Raw genomic sequence first — 22,500 nt, 5'->3', positions numbered from 1 at the left:
TTTTGGTTCCGTTATCTGGACACAGAGGGATCGGGGGTTCAGTGTCAGGAAGGTGGCGATGAAGGATGGTGTATCGATGTACTGCATTGTCGTTTGCAGGTTTAGCCGGACAAATGACGAAAGAGTGCGATCACCTCGTTGATACCAAGATGACCTTATCACTGAGGTCTGGCTCAGTGGTAGACCTATTAATAGCCTTTTTTGGAGACTCAAAATACCAGACGGTACCTTCTGTAGATGTTTGTCCACTGAGGTGGTTGAGGAGAAAGTAGCACGACTGGGGAAAAAGGGGAAGAAAAAAAAGAGAGATGTTCTGCTCTTTCATGCTCAAAAAAGGATCGAGCAGAGGTCCACCACTCCTGCGGTGGCCAGGCTCTCGTTGCCCAGATGTTTGAACGTTTGGGTAATGTTCAAGTTAGCTGCCAAGTGTTTGTGTTGAAAGGGAAATGGTTGCAGGGAGGTTGAGATAATGTTGTGTGAGGGTTTGGTGATAGCAGATTTTTGGAGCAAAAGTGTGTTTTCATTCAGCTCCGTGTTGGGTATCGGTGAGCTTTAGGGAGTAGGGTAGATAGCCCTGATTCTCACACTAAGACATGCTGGGCACCGTGTGTAGCAGCAGCCTGGAAAAACACTGGTTTTGTTGAACAGACTGATTGCTTGGGGATCATATCTACTTGCTAACACATATTTAGTTGTTTTGGTTAAGCAGAGAAGAAGTAGGAATTCTGATTTCTTTGGCTCTTGGAATGTGTCTAGTTTCTGATATCCATCCGCAGCAGAGGACAGTAGCCATATTTTAGATAATCTGTGTGTGGTATCATTTAAGGAGTGTGTATTTTAATAACACATGCTATCTACTCATAGGACTGGCCTTCATACTCGCCTGCTGTGTGTAACTCTGCAAATGTGAACTTCTGACTTTACAGTACCTGACACTGTGTTGTTTCATCACCCAGCTGCACCCGAGTGCCACAGATATCGGAGGTTATGTGAATCACTCACCTGCGCACAGGTGAGCGTGTGTGGACCACAGGTCAGTCAGGTTCCCTGTTTGGCTCGCGATGCCACACTGTCATCCTCTACTGTCTCAGCTGTCCTCTCCCTGCCTAAACCAAGCTGCAAGGGTTCACCATACCACCAGACTTCAGAAAGGAAAGACTGCCCTTATCAACCAGGCGCAGGACCCAGAACACTGTTTGGGTTGGAGAGACAACGGCCATTGTGCTCTGTGATTATGGGACGTTCCACGTGAACTGGATTTCATCGACATATTTCTGCTGTTTGTGTTTGCCAAGTGCGGTCCCCTGCACATCTTGCTGTCGGGAGATCGGACTTCACACAGACCAGCAGACTGGAGCAGGGTCTTCACACTGGTTGCTGGGTAGATTGTGACCTACACTGGAAAATATCTGCATTGTCCATATAAATAGGTCCTAACGGGAGACAAATCCTCAAACAAGTCAAGCATTAGGAAATCTATAACAGAACCTCAGTGCAGCCACCTGAGCCCTGTCGGTGTGTAGGCTAAAGTAAACTATGAAGCCATTAAGCTTTTCATACCTTCTGTGTTTGTCAGGACAGGTGTGTTGTGTTTGAATTAGTCCCTGTCCTGTTTGCCTTTGTATGATGCAATCCAGAAGTGATGCAGCTGACGCCAGATAAACCATTATTGCCTCTTAGGGTGTTGCTGTGCTACAAAAACCACACAGCGAAAACGAGTAAGACTGCCTACACCTATGAATGTTGAGCGTAATCACCATGAAGTTACCACATTTGACATGTTAGCATGTGATCAGATCTCATATCCAGGCATCCCAGTGTGTGTATTTATGTATCTAAGACACCATGCGAAGTATATTTCCAGAATCCTCGTCCCTGTCAGGAGGCTTGGTCAGTTTTATTGTTTTTCTGACCTTGTTTGGGAAGCTGTCATCTGTGATCGGCACTGCCTTGGCCAGCCCAGTTACACAAATGCCACGACGTGTCCACGCTCAGCAGACAACCAGCAGCTCATGACAGCTCACTTTGACTTGCCAAAAGCAATGGCATGATTCTCCAGCCCCTCCACAGAAACTGCAAAACAGCAACATTTCTAATTCTGCATAGCCACGCCCCCCCTGTGGAGGGTTTGGTCGGGTGTTCACCTTTAGCTGTGGGAAAAAAGGCATTGGAATAAGGAATGGGGTTAAAGATATGCACATCTCAAGACCGTTTAAGTTCATGGACAAATTTGTCTGTTTGCCCAAGCCTCTCAGTAATATCCTGTCTCTTCGCCCATTCCCATGGGAAATTGGCGATCTTCATCTGACACAGGGATTCATCTGATAGAGGACACACCATGTCCTGCCCTTGGTATTCAATGTTTTACCAGATCTTTTTGCATGCATAAGCTCAAAAAGATGTTAACCTCTGTGCTGTTTTTCTGTTCTAGCAGATTAAGATTGGTTTGCCACCAAGAACATTTCACTTTACAGAGAAATTATTCCTGACACAGCCAATAATACACCAATGATTTGTGCATCTATCAACCACACACTTTGGCTTTTGCAAGTAGGAATGACATTTTGATGGTTCAATTTCAAAATATCTTAACCTATGCCTTCAATTATATGATCTATTCTAGGACAATTTTGTGTGAATTGAAAGTTAATTGACAGTCTGAGCATTAGCCCATCTGTATGTGAAGGAACATTCTTCAAAATAACTCTCCTGCATCCTGGTCACAGTTATCCTTATCTGCAATTCTTTCATGATATCACCAAGTTGGGCCCCACATGATCATAGGGCATGATAACCAGTAACATCAAAACAAATTCTCAATGTTTCTTTTACTGTCCGTAGATTTACGTTCTCTTACATGCCTCACAAAGTAGCAACAGAGAGAGAGAAGGATTTGTCTTTCAAATGAAGCCACCACAAAATGAAAACCAGCAATGGAAAGTACAACAAAATAAATCTGGACAGCATTAGTTTGGCTTTCCCAGTCCGTGCTAAATGAACACGTTCAAGAAACAGCTGTCCAGGAAGCATAACATAGATGTTTAAAATTAAACAGTATCTTCGCACTGGGTCAATCATTTTGTGTGTGTGTGGTTGAATCCAAGCGTTTGTGGAGGTTTCAGAACTATGTCTGATATTTTTAAATGCCCATTGCAGGGCATATTTGTGAAGATGGGCAGATGGGCTTTAACTAGCTCAGAATCCACGTAATCCTGAATTTCAGTTAAATGATTTGCAACCGTAGCATCAGTACATGACACATCAATCACCAAAAGGCTGCGTCTTTCCCACAATGCTGTGCTGCAGGAGTCAGCCAGGCATCCTGATGGCTGCGTGGCACGGCAGTGGGCTCGGTATTTCAGTCAAGCATGTCAATACGGGGCTCGGCGATGCTGTGTGGCTGCTTCTGTGTAACGGTGCGCTAGCAATACGCTAGCAAGAGAAGAGGAAGATGCTGCCCTTCATCACTTCAGACGGGGGGCCACGGCGAAAGAGACAGACGTCTCCTGCTACGCTGTGAAACACTGAATGACTTAAAGAAGATTAGCGAGCTGAAAGTGAGCTCCAGATCACGAAACCTGGGTTTTACATCTGAATCGAAAGCATTGAAACCCCAGCTTCGTCATTTAATGTGCGCGGTTGGATTTAGACTTTTATAGAGTTTTCATAATTGTGTCGGGTATCTTTTAAATGTTTGTGGTATTTTCATTTGTATGAAAATGGGCGGAGGAATTTGGCCTCAGCTCCAGTTCTGAGGTGTGCTTTCTCCACTGAGGACTTACCAGAAGATTACTAGTGGCTACAAATCTTGTTGCTTGAAGAAGGGCTGGACGGCTGTCTGTGGGCTAAGAGGAAGCAAAGGGCTGAGTCATGCCACACACTGACAGTTTGACTTGTTACCGCCAAGAAAAATGTGCCTTATAAAGGCGCTGAGACAGGCCATTACGTGATTGCACAGGAGACTGGTATGCCATTTCCCAAAACAGGAACTAAAAGGTTTACTCAACTATGGCAAAAGAGGAAAGGAAGAGACAGGTTGGTATTACTGTCCAAAAAAAAACACACAAAAGCATTTTCTGGATTATGATGGGATTCATCAATCTCTCGTACTCGTCAGATGTCTCGTTAATAGCAAATGTAATGAGGAAATTAATAATGTAGCAGGTTCTAAAATAATAGAAGACTGTTTACATAATTAAACCATAAATCATACCCATGAAACAAGTGCATGGATGGGATTAAAGGTGGTTGTGGTCATTAGACTGCAGTCTTGTGACCTTATCGGCACAACACGTCAGAGAGGTTTTATGTGAAAGAACCGGTGCTTGAGGCTCACGTACCCTGAAGCTACGCCTATAAAACACAAGTGCCATTGCTGGACTCTAAATCACAGGACTGCTCCGTTGGACCTGCCTGGACCGGGATGCCTGTCACAAAGTGCTTTGCGCTAAGAGAGCTGTATATCTGAATTGCTTGTAGTTCTGTGAATGGTGTCGAGGATCATTATGCGTAGGAGAGACTCTGATCCCGGGTCAGTTCTCTAAGGGACTGTAACTGTTACTGTAGGTCTGGCTGACCTTCTGTTACTGCAGCCTCCTCCACATGATGTCACATCCTGCCACGGAGAAGACAAGAGGGACTTCAGTGGGAGCTGAGCACATTTGTGCCATTGGCTCAGAGTCTTGCTGGGAAACCCTGAGCTTTATGGAACAATGGAGGGATATTGAAGGATGACGTGAGGACAGCAAACGACAGACATGCAGTCTGTGAAATCTGATCTGAGGAGACGCTCTGCCCTTTGCCCAGTCTCCCATCAACCTACACGTGTGTCTATTTCAACATAGAGCAGGACGTGTCCATCAAGGACATCTGTGGGCAGTAATAAGTAGATAACATGGGCTTGGTTTGGACAGTCCTCCTGTGCCTTTTATAGCTGGGATGGTATTTTCAGTTTTTGAAGAACTTATACTAGTATAGAAACCTATGATGGTGCTGATATATGTTATCTGCCTATATGAAGCTGGTTCAGTAGTCTAGTTTAAAGTACTATGTGTATATAGATATACATAATTCTTTGCAAATGTAAAAGCAAATGTATATTCTTTATACAAACTGCCCTAGATTATATTAGCGGTGAAGCATATTCCAAGGTAGAGCCAATACCTGTTCAGTGACCACTGATCATTTTCTGCAAGCCTGACTCCATTCACAGAGCCGTTCACTCACTTTGGAAACATCTATGAACGTCCTGGTGTTTAACAGGACATATGGTCCTGATGAAGAGCCCAAGTCCACTAGCAGAGCCTGTCTGTTGCTGTACTCCTCACCTCCACCGTGGTCCACTCTTATCCTTCTGCACGTCACCTCGTTGACGCAGATGGACATTCTCTGGTTCTGTTTTCCCCAGTTGTCAGGATAGAGATCAGCATGCCAGCGGCCGCCCTCTCCATCTCAGGAAGGTGCGTGTGTGGAACCGGCTCTGCTCTGCCCGTCCCAAACCCTGGCAGGACAACAGGAAAGGCTGACAGGGCTTTGTGTTTAAAACTGTACCCCCCCCCCCCCCCCACTTCCACACAAGTGGGAAATATTAGAGCTGCTTCTTTCCAACTTCCTGCCCCATAGGAGAAGGGTTAGGGTTGATGTTGGAAGGTGGTAAGTTGTTTTCTGCTGCAGGCCTGTTTTGGATTGTCCCTGTACAGGTCTGCTGTGTTTGGCTAAGGTCAGCCGCTCTTGGAACAGTGCAAATAGACCACTTGAAGAAAAAAATCGCAGGACTCACAGGAATTCTTAACACCTCCAAGGCCATTGTGATATGGGAGACCCTACAACGTCATGTTGTTGATGCCAGCCAGCACTGTTTCAGGACTGTGAGCGGTCACTCATCCCTTAGGGCTCTAACACTAAGCCTGTAGCAGCGTTAATTACTGCGGGGGTTGTTTCAGAAGCCAACTCTCTAGTAGGCCATGCCAGAAGCGATCCAATCTTGCACCTCCCTGTGTCACTCAATACCTCATCCAGCTTTTACGATGGAAGATTTAATGCACTTTCTCCACGATGCAATTATGAAATGAAGACTTTCTGGCATGCATGTATAGGAAACATCGTCAGGAAGTAGTTGATGGAGAGTTTAGGATGCATTTTAGTGGAAGCAATTAATAAATCAAAATACGGTGTTCTTAATCAGAGTTTTATTCATATAGTTAATTTAGGAAAAGTCGGGTGAGTTTAGCTTTGCTTCTTGTTGAGAGAAAACACGCAGTTTTCAGATAACAGTCACTGTTTCTGGATGCGTTATTACTTTCAAAGCTTGTTCATCTTGGCTGTTGCTGTGATATGCAAGAAGCCTTGTGTTCTTGGGCTTGTTACCAGTCTTGCTCATGTTACAAAACTAAAAAAAAAAACCTTTTTATTCCCTCGCTTTCAAAAATATTTTATGGGCAAATGCTCACAGAAGGTCTGGTCACAAACGGACAGGAAGCGTTTTGAAACTCTGCTCACGTAAACGGTTATTCATTCGTTTGTTGTGTCTCTGTGTCAGCCTCAAAGACAGGAGGCTTTTCTTAAGTACCAGGGGTATCAGTGAGGAGGCAGCATGATATAGTCTGTGGGTCAGGACACTGGAGGAGAGGGAGGGCTGCTTTGTAGGACATTCAGGACTGGTTGGCCCATGTTTGATTTAAAGTGCACTGTTTCACAGCCCCTGAATGGTAGCTGAGGTTTGGCTCCAAATAAGCAGCTTTTTTCTTCCCATTCTCACTTCGAGCCCTTCCCGACTCTCTCCATCTTTCTGTGGGCTTTGAAACGCCTTAAACCTTCACTCAGGCTGTGCTGGGGTCCTTCTGGGTTTGCTCACTCTCCTCCCACTGTGTACCAAATTAGAAAGTCACCATAATCTGCCAGGGGTGAGCAGTGAGAAAAGGTAGCGTTGGCACCGGGAAGCTCTTTTTTTATATATAGTTTCTATTGTATGCTCATTAACTATTTTGCTCCTGCTCATTCTTCAAAATGCATGCTACATTGGTGTGACTGATTTTGACATGTTGTGATCTTTGAACCTTTTTCCATAAATGTTTTTCTTAAAAATGTAGTTTACATAAAAATAAAAAACAAAGTGCTGATTACAAAAATAAAAATACATAATTTAGGTATTAGAAGTTTCAACCAGCAGTGTAATATCCAGTCATCCTCACTTGCCAGGCCAATCTAGTGCCTGTACTTTGATCAGTTTTCCCTCAAGACTAGCTGCCCTCAGAAATGTTCAATTAGATTTTTTAAATTAGAAAGTCTATACAAGAAGTCAATAATTTGTCACAGTATATATTACTGTTTATATTTCAGTAAAAAATATCATTACCATTTTAATCTACAAAAAATGCAAAATATCTTTCTAATTAATATGTCAAAAAAATTCATTCTTGCTCATATTAAATTTCCCCAAAGGCCTTTTTTGGCCCTTCACAAACATTTACACACAAATATAAACTGATTTGTTGGGACCCCTTGAAACTGACACTGTTATGGTTATATTTGTTCTAGCCAGGATTTCTAGAGACTAGGATAAGTTGTCAGACCCTAGAGTATAATGGCACTAATTGGTCATTTTCCTCCATCGTGCTGTCTATATCCAATTAAATTTCCTTTTTTTAAATTAAAAACCGACTCACACAGGCGGTGATATTGCTTGAAGATTTCTGTTTGTCCCTTTGTATTTGAGAATTTTCTGTATACAGCGATTGTCTTTGGTGTCTTTGTCATTTCATATTCAGCACAACACTTGCAATAAACTGCAGACACCCAGCCAGACTTCAAGATCTAAGTACACTGTATTCTGACCTGTGATTCACTTAAGTGTGTCAAGTTCAGGTCAGGGTCAGCCTCCTAGCAGAATACAAATACAGGGGGTGCGTATGGGTTTTATTAAGTGTGAAACCAGTAAAATTAGATCATACAGCCATGACCATGGACCAGGTATCAGTCCCCCTAATAGGAACAAGACGACCATTCAAACACATTTGCCATTCTGTGCCTAAATTTGTTCACTTTCTTCAAAGTGACAGGCGTCCTCATCTGCACTTTGCTTCTAGTTTCACCTCCAACATGCAGTTCCTGGACAGGGGAGAGGAAACTGTAACTGGGGGGATCTGTGCCAACTTATCCAGTGTGTCCTTATGTAGCTGAAAGGGCCTTGATGCTATTCATAGGGATTCACAAAAGTATTGTTGATCTAAATGTGGTGGGGTTTTTTCAGCATGTTGTAATCTAAGATTTAGAGGCAAGTCTTTATACCACTGGCTTGGACTGGTCTCAGCTCTGAGTCTGTTAATTGCTTTTGCTCCCAACAAAGCATCGTTTGTAATCATTTGTAGATATGGCCAGCTTGTACACCAATATATAAACATGAGTAGATAAATATAGCATATCTGTTGGTGATGTAAAATTAAGAAACGAGTGCCCTGGTTCTGTTTGTTAGGTTTTGAGGTGTATTTCTGAAACATCATCTGTGGCATTTAGCAAATCTGTTTGTTTTAAAGCTATATATCAACAGTTGTTTGGCTGAAATCATAACTCACTGCTTTTATTGTTGTAAAGGACAAGCACATGCTGAAAATAGCTATTACGGTCACTGGTGATAAAGTCATGGATACCACTGCCCGGCTCCATGGTCCTATTACATCAGTTGAAACATGCTAGAAGTATGCTAACCAGCCGTATGGCCCCCAGGAGATAGCTTGGCTTGAGTGTGCTGACTGTGGTCATGTATAATAAAGTAATCATCACCACAGACACATCATTAATAGCACATAGCTTACACAACCCAATAGAGTGTTGAATTACAAGTTGAAATACAAAATATTTTCACTGCGTGTGCATGTGCCTATGTGTGTGTATGAAATGGAGAGAAAGAGAGAGAGAGAGGAAGTGAAAGGGTCAGTCCATCCTTAAACTCACAGTGTGGTTGGAGGACGTAGTGTTTATATGCATAAATTGACTTGTTCGTTTATTTTTTCTGAATTCTAAGGCTCCGTATTTATGTATGTATGTATGTATGGATGGATGTATGTATTTATGGATGGATGGATGTATGTATCATCATGGCAGTCCATGTTTCTCCCCTGCTGGGTCTCTCATTGGCCGGTGTCTCAGTTCTTTTCAGTCTGAAGGACACTGCTCCGTTTGTAAGCCCACACTGTTGCAGGCGTGCCTCTACAGTGCAGGGGCATTGTCCTCAGCGGTAACCAGAGCGCACCGTGTTGATGTTTGCTGATTATTCCAAACCTGACAATAAAACCTTTCACCAGTCTGTCCTCGCATGGACACCGAGCTTCAGCAGCAGTGATGGATAACTCTAGAAGGCAACGTTGTGCGGCTCTCTGATGCCAGTCAAATGTCAGTTGACTGGATTCAATGGGCCTACTATGGTTACAATACGTGGAGGCGGTGCCTGGTGGGCATTTCAGTGTAACAATGCAAACAGTCTTCTGTCCAATCAGTGGCAGAGGACTGAATGAATGACCCCTCACACTGATACTTTGGGCCATGAACAGTGAAATCAAATGAATGGCTGCATTGTTTCAGTCTTTTCTAGCCATAATAATAGCCATAATAATTAATTTTTCCAGTTGGTTTTCAGCTAAACACCAGTTATTTTACATAGAACGTTCACTATATTACCATTGATAGAACCAAAATTGTTAATGGTCAAAAATATTCCTTGTTCATCCACAAATAGTTTCTAACCAGTAAAACGTATTTGACTCTTTCCAGGTGCCCAGTCAGCCAAAAAGTCAGGAATCCCTGCTCCCCAGGCGCTCTCCAGAGACCGTACCTCACTGCGAGACCAGCTGAGGACATCCAGCACCAAGAAGGTCATACCCAGCGCCAGCAACTCCAGTCTGTCCTCCCTGGCGAAGAGCTCGCGTGGTTCTGTCAAGACGAGGACGGAGTCGGAGAGCGCGGCGGACAAGGCCCTGCGGGAGTGTCAGATCAAGGAGCTCCTGGCTGAGGCCAAGGCCAAAGAATCTGAGATCAGCAAGTTACGGACGGAGCTGCAGAGATGCAGGGCTAAAAGTTCCCCGCAGGACACCGGCACCCCGGTGGGGACTCCAGAGGGGGAGTGGTACCAGCCGCACTCCACGGACCTGCAGACATTCGTGGTGGAGCTGAGGGAGAAGAACGGGCGCTTCCAGAGAGAGCTGGCCGTCTTACGTGAGGAGAACCAGGCTCTGAAGGAAAAGCTCATCTCTCTGGAGAGCTCTGCGGCCTCCGGGGGTAACACCATCACGACGTCTACGTCAAGCCCAAACAAACCTTCCGTTAACGGTCTACCAGTGAGGGACACCGCCGAGAAGGGAGCAGGCGGGCCGTCGAACGGCAAACCGGTCAAAACCTCGGCATCGTCTGGTAGCGATGTTACCAAAAGCTCTCCGTCGGCGTCCCCGGACTCTTCCGAGTTTGAGAAGATCCCGTCTCGCTCGGACTCGGTGAGCAGCAGCACCAAAGGCGTGGCCCCGGGCACGCTGGAGCGAGACCTGTCGGTGGAGTGTCTGACGGAGCGCATTCAGAAGATGGAGGAGAACCACCACAGCACGTCGGAGGAGCTGCAGGCCACGCTGCAGGAGCTGGCCGACCAGCAGCAGGTGGTGCAGGAGCTGACGGCGGAGAACGAGCGGCTGGCCCAGGAGAAGGGCCTCCTGCAGACCTCCCTGCAGCAGCAGAGGGAGCGCGTGGAGCTCCTGGCCCAGAAGAACGAGGCCCTGCTGCAGAGGCTGCGGGAGCAGACCCAGAGCCAGGAGGCGGAGACCTCGCGCGCCTCCCGGGTGACGGAGCTGGAGCAGCGGCTAGCCGAACAGGTGGAGGGCTCGCGCTTCGAGAGGGAGAAGCTGGTGGACATCCAGCAGCAGCTGACCGGGAGCTTGAGGGCTCTGGAGAAGGAGCACCAGGAGAGCCAGACGGCCACGCGGGACATGAAGGAGGAGCTGGAGGAGCTCGGGCGGCGGCTGGAGCGGGAGCGGGAGGCCGGGGCGGGGGAGGCGCGGCGGGCGGAGGAGCTGCGTCAAGCCGTGGAGGTTCTGAAGGTGGAGAACGAGCGGCTGGAGGGCCGGGTGGAGGCGGAGCAGCAGAAGGTGGCGGAGCTGAAGGCGGTGCAGAGCGCCAGCGACAGCACGGAGCTGCAGGCCTTGCTGAAGGCGGCTCACGCGGAGAGGGACGCGCTGGAGGTCAGCTGTGCCGAGCTGAGGCGGGAGCTGCGGAGGGTGCAGGACGAGGCGGACCGTGTCCGGGCCGCGCTCAGCAAGGCAGGTGTCTTCAAATCACACCTTCACTAGTGCAGCCGTGGAGTTAGAAACTCAACATGCCAATATGTGTTCAGGAGTGGGAGTCAGGTGGGCCCTGTTAGTGGGGGAGTTACAGGAGAGGTTTTTAAGGCCCTTGTGCGTTTTGGCACTGCTGTGCAAGTGAGTCTGGCCTCCTCATTTCTCCTCGTTTCTCCTCACGTCTCTTGGGATGTGTGTAGGTTGATTCCCTTCCCACTGAGTGGTGTGCAGGAAACTGATCGGCTGCAGGACGGCTTACACAAATTGTGCGTGGCAGCAGATCGAGGGCTGTAATTCCTACACACTAACAAGGTGTTTCTAATAAACAAATGGTTTGAATAAAGTGGGTGGGGGAGTGCGTATCCTCCCAGAATGCTCTAGTGAAACAAGATGTCCTGTTCCTTCATGCGAGCGTTTTGCTTGCTGCCTTTAGCAAATGGGCATGGGAGGATACACCTTGTCTTCTTGTAACTCTCCGCCTCTCTGCAGGAAGTGGTGTGGGAGGTTGACCGTGCCGTTGGAAAGTCCAAAAAGCAGATTATATTGTTTGTCCGAGGCATTTAAGGGCTGCTAGAAGGATCGGCTCTGGCAGAACCCAGCATTTCTGGCAAACTCGCGCTCTGGGAGCAAGCCATTTCACCTCCCCAGACCTCAGCCTGTTACCGCTACACAGCCTTCCCCCTCCGCTAACAGAATACGACATGTTTAGTGAGGTTAGCCGAAGGGAAATGCCGCCGTGGCTCCCACGAGCTTGCCGAAAGACTCGGAATCGTTATGCGGAGACGTATATGCTCGGCTGATGAAAAGGCAGTCGTGGAGGAAAGACACATCTGGGCAGGGTTAGACTGCAGTCTGTCATCAATCTCACACCTCCACGGCCCGGTTTATGACCAACGTAGGATCACGGACTCCTTATGCGTGGAGAATGGATGTGGATTACTCCTGAGAGGAGAAATTACAGAATGATGGCGGCCCCAGATTTGTTGGGGCGAGGTCTCGCGAGAGCACTGTGAGCCACACACATGCAGCCGTACGCTCGCAAAGCCACGTCGCTTTGTCCACCACGTTGTCCTTTTCTTTTTCACATTGGCGCATGCGATGCTAAAACACGAAAGGGTGTCAGAAAACTCTTTGCTGGAGTCTGTTTAGCAGTGGCAGACATTGTTGTGGTTATGCACTTTAAAGTCCACCTCATCGTTAAAAAACGAGAGATACACAGAACTGACGGTTATGAGTCCCATAGGACGTCCAGCTCACTGGCACCTCGTAGCTGTGTGAACTCTACGTGCCCCTCACAGGGAGTTTGGGACCTGGCTCCACTAAACCGTGACTAACGCACGGCCCGCCAGCCAAACCCCGTGGCTTACTCCTCATCCCCAGCGGGGGTTTCTAGGAAGCTACACGCACAGTAAGTGCTCTACCCAGGGCCGGTCCAAAAACCAGTTGTGCTCAACTTTCTGTCCAGAAGGGTGAGGCCCTGGTGAGTAATACCTTATGAAGTCATGGCCAGAGGAGAAAGTCTTCTGCGCTGGGTGGTGCACTGGGCCATACCACATCGGGCACGTGGGTGGTGCAGCTGTCGTGTTCACGCACTGGGCCGTACCACATCGGACATGTGGGTGGTGCAGCTGTCGTGTTCACGCACTGGGCCGTACCACATCGGACACGTGGGTGGTGCTGGAGCATCTGTTGCTGTCTCTGTACTCACCTGCGGGGAGGTGTCGTGGTTGTACATTGCAAAGTCCATGGCAGTTCATTGAAACAAGGGGCTTCGTACACCCAAAACTACCAGATAAGTAAAGCAGTAGTGTGTAGGCTGTGAAGAACTCTTATCCCACACAGCAGGGTATATAACGGTACGTTATGTTTGTGTGTGTGAGATGGGCGGTTCTGATGTTCTGCGAGCACTCGAGACGGGATTGCATTGGTTTAATAAACGTGCAAATCACAGATCTTAGATAGAAATATTGCATTTCTTAGGAAGTGGTTGCATAATTGAGAAATGTATTATAGTTCAGTTCAGTTCATTGTTTACTATGTATGGTGTGCATGGGGTCTGTGTTTCAGCAAAAGTTATTTTTGTTTTCATCCTGTCCTGCTGCTCAGATTTGATGGGAGGCTGGCTGTCTGATAACTGTATGATCAGTCATGATTAATCACCTTCTGATGGATTGGATTGGAGTGTCTGTAGTGAAATGTAAATGATGATGAGAACGAATGAGAGGTCCCCTAAGTATCCTGGCTCGGAACTGTTTCCTGTGGCTGGACAGTAATCATTCTGACTGACGGTTCAATCTGTGAGTGATCTTCCCTGCGCTCTGTGTGGCCTGGACAAGTGGCACGTCCTTCTCCGAGCTCCTCAGACTAGGGTTGCCACAAACGATTTTTATAGTAGACTAATCACAGATGAATTTGTATGATTAGTCGACTAATCGGATCGTACATTAATTGGATATAAAACATGCAGCGTATCACACTAGAATGCAACTGCTATTATATAACCATCATTAGATTTCAGCTGTATGCTAACTAAAAATTAAAACAAGATCATAGTTCATTAAACCTTTAATGAAATATGCAGCTTGTTGCAACAAACAATTATTAAAATAAGTATAAGGCACTGGCTTAAACAACGCAAAAATAAATACATTAATAAAGAAATAATTTTTTTTTTAGGTTTTTCTTTCTTTCATTTGTCTCTGGCATCAAACTTGGCTACATTTAAATCAACTTAGGTAGGTACCTGAAACTAAGGAACTATTCACAAAAATAAAGTTTTGGTCTCACTGACGTTACAGAAAACACACGAATGCGTGCTAAGGCTAATGAAACAAATCGCCATCACTAATGTAAACTTTTACAGCTACCACGATAAGTAAGTACAAAGTTAACGCTCCGTTTACGGTAACTAACAGCTAACTAGTAATTTAGATGACAGAGATGACGGTCCCTCTTCATCATTGTCACAATCAGCCACAACATGCTTCAGGTGCTCGTACATCGCGGTTGTGCTGCCGTGGAAGGAAAGTACCCGGCTACGGAAAATTATCCCACACTTTTGAGTTCCGTACCTCAGACACATTCATCCTCTGAAGCTGTTGGCTGGCATTTTATAACTTTGGTGTGTGTGTGTGTGTGTGTGTGTGTGTGTGTGTGTGTGTGTGTGTGTGTGTGTGTGTGTGTGTGTGTGTGTGTGTGTGTGTGTGTGTGTGTGTGTGTGTGTGTGTGTGTGTGTGTGTGTGAACCCAGGCTGAGGCGGACGGGCTGCAGCACCAGGAGAGACTGCAGAAGTTAGAGGAGGAGCACAAGGCCAACGTGCTCACCCTGGAGGAGAAGTGCAGAGAGGGCGAGAACCACATCAAGGACCTGAAGGAAACCATCTTTGAGCTGGAGGACCAGGTGGAGCAGCAGCGTGCGGTCCGGCTGCACACCAACCAGACCATCCTGGACCTGGAGAGTCAGTCTCTTTGTGAACTCCTCTGAAAAACGGAGAAACCTCCGTGTGTCTCCTCGCCACTCGTTGGCCGTAGCTGCTAGGTTGACCTGCCCTCACTTGACCTCTCAGCAGAAACGTATACTATAACAATTCAGGCCTCTCCGCAAATCAACACACTCCCTTGTTATTCTCACCAGTTCATTTCAAACAAACAGCCTCTGTACTTGATAATGACACCTGTAGGGGCCTGTGTTTTCTTCTGGGGGTGGGTGGGGGGTATTTGCGCAGGTACAGAGTGCCATATCCTCATGGACTGCTCCATTTCTGTCCTCATGTTTACAGATCAAATCAAGAGGCTGGAGGAGCAGAAGACTGAGCAGGAGAAGCAGCTGAAGGCCATGAGCAAACAGATAAAGGCAGGTTCACTACACAGAGAGATAGCGTAGTTCAGTCTGGAGCTTTGGCCCACTACCTTCTGAAGTTCAGCTCTGTGTGTGTGTGTGTGTGTGTGTGTGTGTGTGTGTGTGTGTGTGTGTGTGTGTGTGTGTGTGTGTGTGTGTGTGTGTGTGTGTGTGTGTGTGTGTGTGTGTGTGTGTGTGTGTGTGTGTGTGTCCAGGAGGAGAAGGAGGAGTGGCGGCGTTTCCAGGCCGACCTGCAGACGGCTGTGGTTGTGGCCAACGACATCAAGGTGGAGGCCCAGCAGGAGGTGCGTGCTCTACGGCGCCGCCTGCAGGAGGAGCAGGAGCGCAGCACTGGGCTGGAGGCGGAGCTGGAACAGATCCAGGGCACCAGGTAAAGCCCCGCCCACAGCCCCGCCCACAAAACTGCCCCCAACACCCAACATATTACAAGATTAATAGCAATACATATGGTTCTGTGTGTGTGTGTGTGTGTGTGTGTGTGTGTGTGTGTGTGTGTGTGTGTGTGTGTGTGTGTGTGTGTTTCGACATACTGTACAGCAGTAATTTACATGATTGTGCCCGTAGCAATATTTGAATCCGTGTTTAGGTTTCTTTTAGATGCAGTTATGAGGTTTGATAGGGTTGTGTGGTAAACTACTGATGAACTAAATCACACTCATGCCTCAGTCTCATTGTCCACTGCCTCGTCCTTCTCCTCCGCTCCGCCCTGTTTCCTGCTGCTAAACGCTCTCTCCTCTCACACACACAGTTGTCCCGCAGAGAGCTTCTGTCTGTCTGCTCTGGGTCCTTATTCCAAACCACAGGTGTTAAGACTTCCTACACTACCCTACACTACACTTCCTAAACACACACACACACACTTCAACTGGCACTGCAATAGTCTCTACAAATTAAAAGGCAGATTATAGTACAAAATAGGGCAGATAAATGTGTACAAAACAAATATGCAACACACTCAACACAGAGGCTGCTTTTAAAGTGTCAACTGAACACCTGTAGGGGAGCGTTAATATTTGGACACGTAGCCTAACCTAGCCTGCCCCTGCAGTCTGAGACTAGGGCTGGCGTCAGCGTGTGCGGCGGTGTGTGTGCAGCGCCCCCTGCTGCCCGTCTCCCTGCGTGTGTGTGTGTGTGTCCCCCGGTCTCTTCTGCATGCGTCTGCTCACTTTTCTCCATGCTGCTGCACTCTGAGCCTCGCAAAGAATGGCCGACCCTCCAGTGCGTTATACTCAACACTCATCTAGGCGTTGACTATAAATGTGATTTTTGTTGTTGTGTTGTTGTTTGTTTGTTTGTTTACAGGGTGGTACCAGATAATTATGTCAGGTTATTGTGTGAAATATGCACTGGTAAGCGGGTTTGTGAGAAACACGTTGTGGGTGTGCCGGTGCAGACCGTAGCCCGGCTGGTTCTATGTACCTCGGTGCTGGTGACGACATGCCAAACTCAGCAGGACGAAGTGGGCTCAGCACAGCTGCTCTTGAGGGCCTGACCCTGCAGTGTGGCTCACCTGCTTCTTACCATACCTGTCAGGTGTGGAGACACCGTGGCCGGTCCGCTGTGCATTCAGGTTCAGGAAGTCCAATGCTCGTTAAAAAAGTCCTAGAATTTGGATCAGGATTGAGTGGCAGCAGGTTGTGTCTAGCAACAGAAGGGCTACATTGTGTAGCTGTGTACCTGCAAAATCCACCAATCAGAGAGGTGCACATAATAAATTGGCCAACGGGAGTAGGTCCCTAAAAATGAGTGTTGAGTGTATGTCTTTGACTTTGGGAATGAAAGACTAATGTCAGGAGCAACATCATTTGCTAAAGCAATTATTACAAAGGTGCAGTGAATAGATGATATTTAGACATTTTGTAAGTAGTCCATATGGTTTGCCAGATCGTCAAGGATCTGCACAATACCTGCATTTTCACTCTACCTGTTGAGCACAAACGCTCTCGCTGGCCTGCCTCGCCACGCCCCCTCCCTCAGAGACTCCCTGAGGTCCCTCTAAAGGATTTTCCTCTGACATGGCCACCTTTATGTAACCCCCAGGTGAGTGTACCCCCAGCACCAGCCCAGCTCTCGTACACAATGTGTGTTGAATGGACACATCCGGCAGTGCGGAAGGTTTACTGACCGCGTATGAGAGCTTTGCCTGCCGCCCGAACCCTTTTCTGCTTGGGGCGGGGCTAACACCTGATTGGCTGGGCTTCCTCTCGTCTCATTGGACGGCTCTGCATCGCCTTGATTGGCACGTTTGATTTTCCTGCTCCTCCTGCCCTTCCTACTCTACGGCTGCTGCTCTCTTAGTATGTGGCGCCACCTGGTGTTCCCTGTGAATGCAGCGCTGCGCTCGTAAGGCAGAATCTCTTTAACCAGTTCTAGGTTAAACGGGCTGTTCAACTGAACGACTTCAGTTTCATCCGTGCATTCCAGACGAGCATGACGGAGAAAATGAGCGTTGCCATGTTAATAAAATGCATTTTCGCAAGTGAAGCTTGTTGACTGGGTGACACGGCTGTCCTAATGACATTATAAAGGTGTGAACGTGATTGTGACTGGACACATTTTGGACATGCTTGTCTCCTTTCTGTTTCAGAATGACAGCTGGATTTGAGAGCGGCAAGACAGCGGTGGAGGGCCGATAGGCAATATATTACACCCAGATGACAAAACCCAGTATTTTAACATACCTGTATCAGTATTACCACTGAAGGAAACAACAGTTCACATGAATTACTCGGTCAAATATATATATATATATATATATAAATGTATATATATATAAACGTAATAACATATATAATTTTTTGTGTAAAACAATGACATATTTTTCAGTGGCATACAATAGCTGGATTTTAAATTTCGAATCACATGTGAAAATATCCTCACATGTTCTTTTCAAGGGTATAATGTGATTATCTAAATGATTATTAATAGCTGAATACTGTGTTTATTAGTAAACAAAACCTGCACTATTGTGGTTTGATAATTTGGCAGAAGTGTAAATATGTGAAATGTTATCACATTTCTGAAATGAAAATAATAAGAAAGTATGCAGTGTATGTGTTGCACCGAAACACCTCTCTGAAACACGCCTCGTTAGGTTTAAATTGATCTCATTATGTACTGCCGTAGGAAGAAACTTCCACCAACTTTTCTGAGCAGTGAATTGTAAGCAAACCAGCACTTTATAGGTTTGTGGTAATGGTTTGTATTTTTTGGTTAGACCTGATGGCTTGGTTTAATACTGAAATAATTTAATATGACAAAAATAATTTTTTAGAATTTGGTTAGTGTAAATGTTACAACCCAAAGGTTCCTGATTCACTGTGTTTTACACACTGTGCATGTGGTCTTCTCTCAGAATGTTTACATCAACAAGGATGTGCCTTGTGGTATTGATTTAACATTTTTTCTCCTTTTAAAGGCTTAACAAGGTTAAAGGTTTTTCTTTCTTAAGTAGTAATTACGAAACACTTAGAAATGTAGTTGTGAGACCCACCACTAGATGGTGCCTATACAACAACGAGTAATCTGTCATGTTATAAACAAGGCTTGAGGTCTCGCTTGTCTCTTTGGTGTGATTGGCCACATCCGCTCATGGTGGGACACATGACTTATCAGATGTGAGCAGTATCAAGGCAGCTCCTGGCTGCACAACAATATTACCACCTGTCAAAGCTCCCAGCTGAACATCCACGTCATCTGAAGGTAGACGTGCTTGGCTTGCTTCACTGTCGCATCTCAGCTATGTGAACATAAATCTGGCTACAACCTTGATATTGCAAGATGTCATTTGTTCATCCCCGGGTTGGCATGTTTCCTATTAAAGTCTTAATGAAGTGCTAACCGCGTTGCTAACTGGCCTAAATTGCAACTGCCATAATTGCTCATAATATGGCATGGAAAAAATAGCCCTCTATCTCCTCACAGAGTTGCCAGTACACTGTATCTCCTCCATTCTAGTTACTGGAGTCGGGTGTAACTACAGCCAACATTGCGTGACGCTGTGTAATACGTTTCATCTGCTTTCTGAGATCCAAAGTGGTTTAAAGGACACAAAAAAGGCCCTTGATATTCTCATAATGTCACGAGAAACTCTGAAAATCTGAAGTTAGATTTGAAACCCTTCAGCTGGTCTCCTCCGGGCCTATAGTGTCCCTCTCGCTGTATGCTCCTTACTAACTACACAAGAGCCCTCAGTGGTCTGTCTGTGCTTTAAAGGACATTTCAGACCTTCAAATCGTTTTAAGCAAGCCAATATTTTCAAAAACAAACAGAGAAGAGTCTCTCACAAGTGCTCAGGCACACACTTCACTCCCTGCCGTCACTGTAAATCTCAGGTTTCTTCCAGCTACGTCCTGTGTGCTCGACAGCATACAGTACTTCCTGCCCATTCAGTCGTAGCACATACTGGTGTGAACACTGCAGGATATAACCTTGCCAGAACTATGATTATGTGATCAGACAGATCTCAGGCCTCAACAAGAAACCATCTACTTTAAGATGTCGTGAACCTGATGGTTTTTAATTTATTTACTGTGGAAGCTAGCGCTGTGTTCCTGGGACATTGTGAACATCGTGATGTACATGCTGTTTGTTTTAGATCACATGTGGTTAACAGTGTACGTCGAATGTGTGTTTATCTCCACTGTTGTTTTATAGTAAATAAATCGGTTTTGTCATGGTTTGGTTTTTCAATGGCTGTGTATTTCTTTAAGAGCTCTTCCTGAGGGGATTGCCTTCCATTTTCCCATGGTTCAGTGCGTCCATTTACGGGAAGCCATATGTGATACTAATGCCTGGGGATCATTTAAGTGCATGATTGGACAGTGTCACATGTTTGTGTGTGCTGAGAAGTTGCATGTGGACGTGCATTATGGTATATTGTGTATTAAAGATTCGGAGTAAGTACTTTGAAACTGGTATCTCTTATAAAATGTGAGTTTTATTAATGCAGTTTTACAACTGTAGCAAAACTGATATGTCACAGCACTGCATTCCCCCAGTGTACACTTTGCAGTGCTTCTCTCTATATCTGTATATGTGCCTGTGATTGACAGGTCACTTGTGGAGGAAGGGAGTGTCTCTGACTCTGACAGCAGTCCTCACTGGTGTGGAGTCTCCACGGCCCAGAATGCACCTGAAAGCCTGTTGACCAATGGGAGTGAGAGTGGAAGCATCACACCCTCTGATCCAGGAGCCACCGTAAAATCCCTTATCAAGTCATTCGACACAGCCGTGAAGAGTGAGGACCCTCGACCATAACCGGCTTTAAGTTGTTGGTCTTTGTCTTTGCTTCTCTCTTCTCTCTCTTTCTTCCCTCTTTTACTTCACCTTAGTTTTTATTTATCCACTCCTCTGTCTCATTCTGCTTTATGTCACAGCCCAGAAATATTTAGACACTATCGCCAGCGCTAACGTTATCAGCCAGAAGCAGCTGCTACACCTCTTAACTGCAGTGTTCTCAAAACATCTGTGTAGTATAATCTTTCATATGTTCAGGAAAGGCTGGTCTGTTCACAAGTGCCAGGTTGTTCTTTGTGGTGTTAAAGCCAAATGTCTGAAACCAGGCTGATATAAGAATTTGGTATGAATGTCGGCAACAGCTCATCTTTTAAGGGTGGAATCGTAACCCTTTAACAGTGGCCTCATGAAACAGTCAACACGACTGGCTTTAGCTGCACATTCATCCAGTAATCAGAGAGTGGGAGAGTGCTATAAAATTACCTGTATTGTGTGTGTAAAAAGAACTGACATTTGACAAAAACTATATTGATGTTTGTCTGCACTCCTAATACCTGAGATGCATATTATCGCCATATTTGTATGGAACATATTGAGCCATATGCTTCTTTTAGATGGACCTGGCAACACAGTACAGATGCCTACATCTCCCAGAAGCCCTCTAAGTGGAATACCAGTTCGCACAGCACCGGCAGCCGCTGTCTCACCCATACAGGTCCTACAAATCCCACAATGCATAACTGGTGTGTCATTATTTTTGACCAATACGTTAGTGACTTATGAAGTAAATGAGTTATTGTGCTTTATCACAGAGGCATTCGGGTATCAAGCCACTGTCTAAGACCTTGGAGAGACGAATCAACCTTGGGGATTTCCCCCACTCAGGTACACCACTCTCTCAAACCTGAATTTTAAAAGCCATATACAGCAACAAAAAAGCGTCATCTGTCTCCTGCTTTTGCTTATCTGTCTCTTTCCGTCTCCGTCTCTGTCTCTTATTTTCAGGCGATGAGCTGAAGCCTTCATCTCTTATGAGGAAGAGTCCGTCCCTTGAGTCGGTCATCAAGCCGCCAGCGTTGCTCGGCAGCCGGACTCCCTCGTTCACATACAGCCGGGCCAACAGTAAGCTCAGGTACACACTGGTGCAAGGCAGCGTAAACCCAGTCCTCCCAGTAACAAACACGCTCTGCCACAAACTGACACGCAGTGGGACAGTCACACGAGCTCTTCAGTCATAACAGCACTCTTGGTCTCTTGGACTCTTTCAGACACTTCTACCACATTTCTTGTCTCGCCCACTAGAGGCGCTAAATCGTTCATCAGAAGCAGCCCATTGACAAAGATTTAGCTGGACGCCCATGTCTTAATTTAATGAACGGTTCATGTAAACAAACAGGATTTGAGCCGGTACACATTTAGTGTATTTAAGCATTTGTTTTGTACGTTTTAGGACTAAGAACAACATCTAGGATCTGAATCACATACAGTGAGCAATAGTATGACCAGTACAGTGACCTCTGCATCTTTCACTCCTCCCACTAGTTCACACACACACACACACACACACACACACACACACACACACACACACACACACACACTGATTAATTTTCATGCTGTGTCACGTACCAGTTCCCATTCAGATTTTCACTCACATAAACACAGATACACACTAGTTCCTCCAGTTCTACACGCTCCACATTCTTACTGCAAGCCCCAAATAGTTGAATTCTCATACATTCAAACAAATATCCATGCCCCCCCCCAGCAGACGCGTAAACGCACATGCACAGATGCAGTGTGAGTGAACGGGTGCATGTGTGTGTGTCCGTCCGTGTGTGTGTGTGTCCCATGGCATTAGTGTGGAAAGAACAGACCCTCTGGCCGCTCTGGCCCGGGAGTACGGCGGATCTAAGAGGAACGCTCTACTGAAGTGGTGCCAGAAGAAAACACAGGGCTATCCGGTAAGGAGCAGAGGCCCTGACCTCCTCCACCCAGATCACCCCACTCTCTCACTCTCTCTCTCTCCCCATCCACCCAGATCACCCCACTCACTCTCTCTCACTCTCCCCTCTCACTCTCCCCCGTCCAC

The 22,500-nt window shown here is 46.3% G+C and overlaps 1 protein-coding gene across 1 annotated transcript in view; it reads left to right on the top strand.

The window, feature by feature from the left end:
• Nucleotides 1-22,500, top strand: part of specc1 (sperm antigen with calponin homology and coiled-coil domains 1) — a 63,553-nt gene that overhangs the window by 18,075 nt on the left and 22,978 nt on the right. Inside the window, exons 4-12 of the mRNA XM_077011184.1 lie at nt 9,766-11,294; nt 14,562-14,769; nt 15,091-15,164; nt 15,365-15,540; nt 20,225-20,409; nt 21,023-21,123; nt 21,221-21,293; nt 21,414-21,540; nt 22,270-22,372. Coding sequence (XP_076867299.1) covers nt 9,766-11,294; nt 14,562-14,769; nt 15,091-15,164; nt 15,365-15,540; nt 20,225-20,409; nt 21,023-21,123; nt 21,221-21,293; nt 21,414-21,540; nt 22,270-22,372 — 2,576 coding nt within the window. The remainder of the gene's footprint in view (nt 1-9,765; nt 11,295-14,561; nt 14,770-15,090; nt 15,165-15,364; nt 15,541-20,224; nt 20,410-21,022; nt 21,124-21,220; nt 21,294-21,413; nt 21,541-22,269; nt 22,373-22,500) is intronic.

Source organism: Brachyhypopomus gauderio, chromosome 7 (assembly GCF_052324685.1).
Source record: "Brachyhypopomus gauderio isolate BG-103 chromosome 7, BGAUD_0.2, whole genome shotgun sequence".
NCBI lineage: Eukaryota > Metazoa > Chordata > Actinopteri > Gymnotiformes > Hypopomidae > Brachyhypopomus > Brachyhypopomus gauderio.
This window is presented reverse-complemented; position numbering and strand designations above follow the sequence as displayed.